Here is a 7,207-nt window from a genome sequence, read left to right as displayed (position 1 = left end):
CTGCTGTCCCTTTACAGGATCCCTGCTGTCCCTGTGCAGGATCTCTGCTGTCCCTGTACAGGGTCTCTGCTGTCCCTGTACAGGTCCACGGGTGCTGGATGTGTTGGGCTGTGGCCGTCCCGGGGGAGCCGTGGCCGTGCTGTGCTGTGCTGCCAGCGATGATTCCCCGCTGACAGGTACAGCCCTGGCCGTCTCTCGCTCTCCAACCACCACGTAAATCCTGTTTCTGGCTGGTTTCCCTGAGCTCTGTAGTTGCCCTCTCCCTGGGAAGCACTGCTGTATCCCCTGGGAAGTGCTGTGTCCCCCGGGGGGATGTGGAGCCACCCAGTGCTTGGCCCAGCAGAGCGGGTACGTTTGGACTCCTCAGTCTCACCTGAGTGTCGCTGGTGCCGGCCTCCTCTCGTGCCGGTGGTTCTGCCTCTGCCAGCCCTGGCACGGTGGTGCTGTGGAGGCTGTGCCAGCCCTGGCACGGTGGTGCTGTGGAGGGTGTAGCAGTGCTGTTGAGGTGGAGAGGGCAGGGGGCAGCTTTGGGGTGTAGAGTGGGAAGGATCATGGGGAGGGAGTGTGGTGTGGCCATGGATGTGTGAGCTCTAAGCAAGGAAAATGGACAGATTTACCCCACTGCTGGAATTACCTGGCTCCTGGTCACTGAATGAACTGGGTCTTGGGTCCCTTGGCAATTGAACTCCAGTGAAAAGCGCTTTAGCCATGTCTCAGCCTGGGGAGGAGAGCCCTGAAGCCCCGGGGTGGGGGTGGCTGTGAGTGTCACACTGCTCTGTGCCTGGGCTGCTTGTCACGGTGTTGCTGCTGACTTCCCCACACTGGGGATTTGGGAGTTCCGTGGTCTTGGAGCTGTCATGCGGAGCTGAAGGAGACAGGATGGGGCAGAACAGGCTTGGGTCTGTTGGCAGGGTGCTGTTGGGCTTCTCTGGGTGCCGAGGGCCTGTTCCCAGGGCACGGGCTCGCTCTCAGGAGCAGTTCCTCTGCAGGCTGAGCGGCATCGACTGCAGCTGGGGATGGTTCCGCTGTTACCCGTGGTGAGGCTGAGGTAGGAGCTGGGCCATGGAGGCTGCACCGGGGCCAGCACCTCCCCTCTGCCCTCCGTAGCCCAGCAGCCGTCGGTGGCTACCTTGGCGGGCCACCATGGAGCAGCCCACACGTGTGCCTGGGCCCCGCCGGCTTCTGGGCTGCTTCAGGCGGAAGCCACAGACCATCGAGGGGGAAACACCACCACAACCGGAGCCAGAGCCAGAGGAACCCGAGGAGACACGCATCGTGCTGCCCCTGGGTGAGAGCCAGGCGCTGGAGGAGTGTCCCCTGTGCCTGCTGCCCCAGCCCCCCGAGGCCTTTCCCAGCCTGGCCTCCTGCTCCCACCGCTCGTGCTGGGCCTGCCTGGAGCGGTACCTGTGCCTCGCTGTGAGCGAGAGCCGCGTGCCGGTGTCGTGCCCGCACTGCCCCGCTGCGCTCCAGCCCGCCGATGTGCACCGGCTCCTGCCCCAGCCCGCCCTTCGGGACAAGTACGAGGAGTTCCTGCTGCGACGGCTGCTGGTGGCTGATCCTGGCACCCGCTGGTGCCCCGCACCTGACTGCAGGTACCACCGGCCCCAGCACAGAGACGGGAATGCGGGGCTGGGCGTGGGCCCCCCTCCCACAACAGCAGCGTGTGCCTGTGTCCTGGGAGCCCTTCCCAGGCGAGGTTCCTCCTCGCCTTGTCCTTTGTTGGGCTGGCTGTGCCCAGGGAAGTGTGAAATGTCCTGGCCTGGCTGCAGAGCCTGTGCTGCTCTGTCTGACAGCGCTGGTGTCCTTGGCTGTGCTGGGTACTCTGTGAGACCCAGGGCTGTGGATGCTGGGCAGGGTGGGATGTTGAGGGTGTATCCCGACTCTCCCGAGTGGGGCTGTGGCTCCAGCTCCATGCGGGACCGGGACTGCCACAGCCTGGCTTGGCTGTGCTGGGGAGGGGCCCCTGCCGCACCCCAGCTCCAGCCGCCTTCTCCCCACAGCTACGCTGTCTTTGCCCACGGCTGTGCTGAGTGTCCCCGCCTCACCTGTGGGCGTGAGGGCTGTGGCACCGAGTTCTGCTACCACTGCCGGCAACCCTGGCACCCTGACGGCCCCTGTGCACCACCGGCCCCCAGCCTGGCCACCCCCACAGCCCAGCAGGAGGAGGTGGCCCATGGTGAGGCCCTGGCCCAGGGTGGGAGCAGCAGGGCTGGGGTTTGGCACAGTCGTGTGCCTCTGTGCCTTCTGCCTGTGGGGCTGCTGGAGCCAGGATCCAGAGTTCCCCCTGGCTGCTTCTGCTGCAGTCTCATAGCCCCTGTGCCAGTTGGGCCGGGGTGTGTGAGGGACCTTGGCTCCCCACATGACACCTGTGGGATGGGAAGAGCCCGGGACAGGCTGGGAGAGACGCACACTGTTCTGTCCTGCTCCCCCATCCCTTCTTATCTCCCCCCAGCTGAGGCTGAGGACATCAAGGTCTGTCCTCGCTGCAGCGCCTTCATCATGAAGATCAACGATGGGAGCTGCAACCGCATGAACTGCACGGTCTGTGGGTGCCTCTTCTGCTGGCTCTGTCTGCGGGAGATCTCTGATATGCACTTTCTCAGGTCAGTGTGGGGGCTTGGGGGCCCTGACAGGAGCTGGGGAGATCTGTGGGACTGCACTGGGTCAGGGCTGGGGGCCCTGACAGGAGCTGGGGGACTGGGATGGGGGCAACCAGGCCCTGCCCCAGGTTTGGGGTTAGCTGGGGGGAGCAGGGTGGTCTGTGCTGCTGGGTCTGGCAGGGCTGGGGCTGGCTTTTGGCACCCTGTCAGAGGCAGCTGGAGCTCAGGGTTGGGGGAACCTGGCCACCTGCTCTCTGGTGGGCCCATGGATGTCTCCTGGCACGGAGCCAGGCTGTGCTGGTCTCTGCCTGCCCCTCGCAGAAGCTATGTCTCAGCCCCTCTGTCCCCACAGCCCCTCTGGCTGCACCTTCTGGGGGAAGAGGCCGTGGTCACGGACCCGGAGGATCATGTGGCAGCTGGGCATGGTGCTGGGAGCCCCCATGGTCATCTCTCTTGCTGCGGGTGTTGCTGTCCCTGTCATTACCATTGGGATCCCCATCTACATGGGTAGGAAGGTACTGGCAGGTGGTCCTGGAGTCCCTGTGGTCCTGCTCCCTGCTGAGCCTGGTAGCCCATGGCCCTTGGCTATAGAGACAGACCAGCAGTGCTCCCTGCTGCCCACAGCACATCTCTGTGCCACCTCTGACCACCCCCAGCACATGCCTGTGCCCACAGTCCCTCCTTGCTGGGACCTTTTGCTGCGCCCCAGCAGCCCCTGCCAGTGCAGGTGTGCTCAGCCTGGGGAGAGGGGTCAGATTGGCAAAAGGAGGAAAGGTTCTAGGGGGGCTTTCCAGGAACACCTGTGCTGTGGCAGCAGTGGTGGTGTGGCTAAGGAGAGGGAGGGGTGTTGGTGGCTATGGCTGGAGCTCTGCCAGGCTGGAAGGAGGCTGTGTCCCTGGGGCTATGCCGAGGTCTCTGTAGAGCACCTCACCTCTTTGTCTTGTCCTTGAGGTGCTGGGCCAGAGCCGGCGAAGCAGTCACTCCGGGTGCCAGCAGTGCCTCTCTGTCACCAGCAGTGTCCTCCTCTCTCTCTTCGTGTCCCCTATCATAACAGCTCTCACTGTGGGTGAGTGCTGAGGGCGCTGCCCACGTTGGGGAGCGGGGCTGTGGCTGTGGGGGATGTCTGGGGCCAGAGGCACCACAGCTGGGGCTGGCCAGTGACCACTTGACCACCCCCAGGTGTTGGCGTGCCCCTGGTGCTCACCTACGTGTACGGGACCGTGGTGCTGTCGCTGTGCCGGAGCCGCTGGGGCTGCAGGGGCAGCCGCACGCCTGGAGACCTCGGCATGGTGGAGCTGGACAACCTGACCAAACGTGAGTCCCACACAGCCGGCAGGCCCCGGCCTGTGCCCTCCCTGCTCCAGCCAGGAGCTGTCCGTGGGAACAGCGTGCTCTCTCTCCCCAGTGAATGAGCTGTGGTCAGTGCTGCCCAGCCCCAGACCAGGTGAGGACGGAGCTCCAGACCCCGCTGCCTCCATCCCCAGCAGCAGCCGCAGCCCGCGCCCGGGGCCAGCGTGGCCGGAAGGGGACAGCCAGTCAGCCAGCACAGTGGCCCTTGCTGGGAGTATGCTGAGTGAGGGCCAGGACACCTCTGACAGGTAACGGGGTGGCTGTGCTGGGGGGTGGCACATCCTTTCCAAACAGCCTCCCCTGCTCCTGCTGTGCTGGGATGGTGATGTCCCCCTTAGGGCTGCTGCCCTCAGGCCGGTGTCTGTCTGCAGGGAAGGTGTTACCATCGAGGTGGAGGTGTCGGTGGAAGCAGTGCCACGTTCTGCCCGGCAGCAGAGCCTCAGCAGTGCCCTGTCTGGGCAGAGCCTCTCTGGGGACTCCCTGGGAGCCACCAGTGACAGGGGCAGCTCCGTGGGTGTCCCTGTGGAGTGATGGGGACCTGAGGAGAGTCTGGATCCACACACAGGCCCTGTGCCCTCCTGTGGCAGAGCCAGTCCCCTTCTGCCAGCATGCCTAGCCCTGGGAGCTGGGTCCTGGGTGGGTGCCAGCTGCACCCAGCACTGCCACACCCTGCAGTAGCCCTGTCTGCCCCGTTCCCAGAGGCACTACTAGGAAATAAAGCTGCTTTCTGAGGGTCCCTCTGTCTCCTGTGGCAAAACTCCCCTGACAGTGCAGCCCCATGGCAGCCCACTGGTGTGCATGACAGGCATCACATCTGCACCTGTGTGAGGAAGAGGCCACCCAGGCGATGCAGGGGTTGTTGTGGCTGCCCTGCCTGTACCAGCTGATCTGCCCTGAGAGCAGGCTGCAGAGCTGGGGGAGGGCAGCAGCCCCCCAGCTCCAGTCTCTGTGCTGATCCCCGCAGGGATCCGTCCTGCAGCAAGGCCAGTGTGGAGGGACCACGAGGGAACACTCTGGGCTGCTGTGGGAACCTGTTGCCAGATGGGTTGTGTAGTCTCAGGCACTGGGATCCTCACCACTTTTGACTCCACTGCAGCACCCTTTTTTTTCCCATAGGAAAAAAAAAAAAAGCTACTTCTGAATGTTTTGCTGCTGAGAGTTGGGCAGTCACAGAATGAGTAAATGATTGGGTTAGAAGGGAATTTAAAGCTCATTGTTGTCCCTTGCCATGGGCAGGGATATTTTCCACTAGATGAGGTTGCTCCAGGCTTCATCCAACCTAGCCTTGAACACTTCCAGCTTCTCTGGGCAACCTGTGCCAGGGCCTCAACAGGAAATAATTTCTCCACAATGTCCCATCTAATCCTGCCCTCTGGCAGTGGGAAGCTATTTCCCCTTGTCCTGTCCTGCCAGACCCTTGTCCAAAGTCCCTCCAGCTTTCTTTAGGCACTGTGACTCTAAGGTCTCCCTGGGTCTTTCTTTTCTCCAGACTGAACATCCCCAGCTGTCCCAGCCTGTCACCACAGGAGATGAGGTTTGTGAGCTGGCTCACCTGCACAACTTCTCCAGCTGCTCTGGGATTCCCATGTGATGGGGTTGTGCCTTTGGCAGTGCCTTGCACTGCAGGTCTTCCATTGTCAAGGATGAACTCCACCCTTCTGGTCCTGGGCTGTTGTCTCAGCTCCCACAGTTCAGTCTGGCCCTCACCAGCCCAGCTGCCCCTCCTGGTACCTTTGACCCCCTTTCCTGGCAGCCTCAGGCTTCAACTCCCCACCCTGTCTGGTGGCTCTGCAGTGAATTATTCAGTCCTGAACTGCTTTCTGGTGTTTGGCTCCTGCAGCCCAACGACACAGTGCTGCAGCTGGAGTTGCTGCTGAGGCTGTTTCTATGCTTAGGAACTCTGGATGAGCTGTGTGTTCCCTTAGAACAGGGCTGCCTGAGGAGACTCTTCCTTTGCAGAAGTGGGTTTGTTCTCAGTGCAACTTCCACTTGCTGCCAGGTGGGTTTATCTCAGGATCCTTCTGGGAAGGGGCTGCTCAGTACCTCACACTGCCTCTGTGCTGTCAGTGTCCTGGTCAGGGTCACTGCAGATTGAATGAACAGAATGGAGAGTCACATGGACAAGCAGTCCTGAAGTGTTAGTTATTTCTGCAGTCCCTGAGCTGAGGCAGCTTTGCTTGGTGACATTAAAACCAGTTTGTCTCAATTGTCATATGCTGTCATCCTATTCCTGCTGCCAGGCTTCCATCTAGAGGGTTTGGTTTTAAATTTTCTTCCTGGTCATTAAGGTTTGTGATGCAGTCTCCAGTCTCTGTGGAGTCCCAAAATGGCTCTGATTTGTGGTGACCTGACATTAGTGACCGGGATTGAGCAGTGACTGGGTTTAGACCATTTTCTGTGTTTCTGTTGATGTTTTATCATGCTGATTTTTACTCAAAATGCTCTGTGGTGGGTCCTGTGCCACAGCAAAGGCCCTCAGAGCTGCAGCTGTTTGGGGAACTGATGCAGGGGTTCTGCTGTGGCTGCCTGACAGGTTCAGTGTTGGCAGCTCACCAGAAACACAGCAGAGCACAGGATCCTGGAGGCTGTGCAGGGAGAGGCCCTGCTCAGCTCTGAGAGCCAGGGGCAGCTCTGGCCTGGCTGTCACAGGGGCCCCAGGATGTCACAGGATGGTCAGACAGGGGTACCTGAGGTCCAGGGGCACAGTGGGAGACACCCCCCACCCCAGCAATGGGGACTGCTGCCCACAGAGCCTGTGGCTCCCATGGAGTCCTGGGGCAGGTGGGACGGCCACAGGCTGCAGGGGAAGGAGGGACTGGGGGAAAGAACAAGTGTGGGAAATGGGCATAAAAGGGGCCAAGTGTTTATAAAAAGAAATAATGGATCACCACAGAGTGCTCTTCTTTTCCAGTGTTTTGCTGAGTGCATGGGCTCTTCCTGCTACACAGGGAGAGCTCACCTGTATAGCCCACCCTTCCATCAGTGTTCTACAACCCATGGACATCGCTCCTGCTGGAGCACCCACGGGTACTGACAGCCCTTGGGCCGGGCTGGGAGGAGCCCTGGAGCTTGGCATCAGGGAGGAGCTGCCTCTTGACCCACCTCGATAGAAGGTGCAGCTTTATGGGTGCTAGAGGCAGGTGAGCTCAGGCACATAAGTGGTACCCCCATCCCTTGAGTAGAGACAGACTTTCTCCAAAGACTCAAGTTTACTGCGAGACTCCTCAGAAGAGCTGTCCTGGGCAAACTGGGAGCCA

General features: G+C 61.2%; 2 protein-coding genes across 4 annotated transcripts; both read left to right on the top strand.

The window, feature by feature from the left end:
• Positions 1-8: 8 nt before the first annotated feature.
• Positions 9-4,686, top strand: LOC107198715 (E3 ubiquitin-protein ligase RNF19B-like). 3 transcript variants are annotated; one of them, XM_015615879.2, is made up of 9 exons: positions 9-176; positions 1,108-1,592; positions 2,001-2,176; positions 2,453-2,603; positions 2,953-3,115; positions 3,552-3,666; positions 3,780-3,914; positions 4,006-4,198; positions 4,322-4,686. In XM_015615879.2, exons 2-9 carry the CDS (start codon positions 1,144-1,146, stop codon positions 4,479-4,481), a joined length of 1,542 nt encoding a protein of 513 aa, XP_015471365.1. In that variant the 5' UTR covers positions 9-176; positions 1,108-1,143; the 3' UTR covers positions 4,482-4,686. The 3 variants fall into 3 exon arrangements, with proteins under 3 accessions (XP_015471365.1, XP_015471363.1, XP_015471364.1); XM_015615877.2 differs by having other exon boundaries at positions 990-1,592; XM_015615878.2 differs by having other exon boundaries at positions 912-1,592.
• A 607-nt stretch (positions 4,687-5,293) lies between these two features.
• Positions 5,294-7,194, top strand: LOC107198706 (the record flags this gene model as incomplete). Its single annotated transcript, XM_015615861.2, is given in 2 exon segments — positions 5,294-5,792; positions 5,795-7,194. Coding segments are annotated over 2 exon segments (750 nt in total), but the record flags the coding sequence as incomplete, so codon positions are not given.
• Between the last annotated feature and the right edge of the window lie 13 nt (positions 7,195-7,207).

The sequence above is a fragment of the Parus major genome, unplaced genomic scaffold (assembly GCF_001522545.3).
Source record: "Parus major isolate Abel unplaced genomic scaffold, Parus_major1.1 Scaffold290, whole genome shotgun sequence".
Taxonomy (NCBI): Eukaryota; Metazoa; Chordata; class Aves; order Passeriformes; family Paridae; genus Parus; species Parus major.
This window is presented reverse-complemented; position numbering and strand designations above follow the sequence as displayed.

Excerpts from the sequence above, each read along its gene's own strand:
- LOC107198715 (XM_015615879.2), top strand. The coding sequence starts at position 1,144 with ATGGAGCAGCCCACACGTGTGCCTGGGCCCCGCCGGCTTCTGGGCTGC. Across the intron at positions 2,177-2,452 it reads GCAGGAGGAGGTGGCCCATG|CTGAGGCTGAGGACATCAAG; the intron begins GTGAGGCCCTGG and ends ATCTCCCCCCAG. Across the intron at positions 3,116-3,551 it reads CCATCTACATGGGTAGGAAG|GTGCTGGGCCAGAGCCGGCG; the intron begins GTACTGGCAGGT and ends CTTGTCCTTGAG.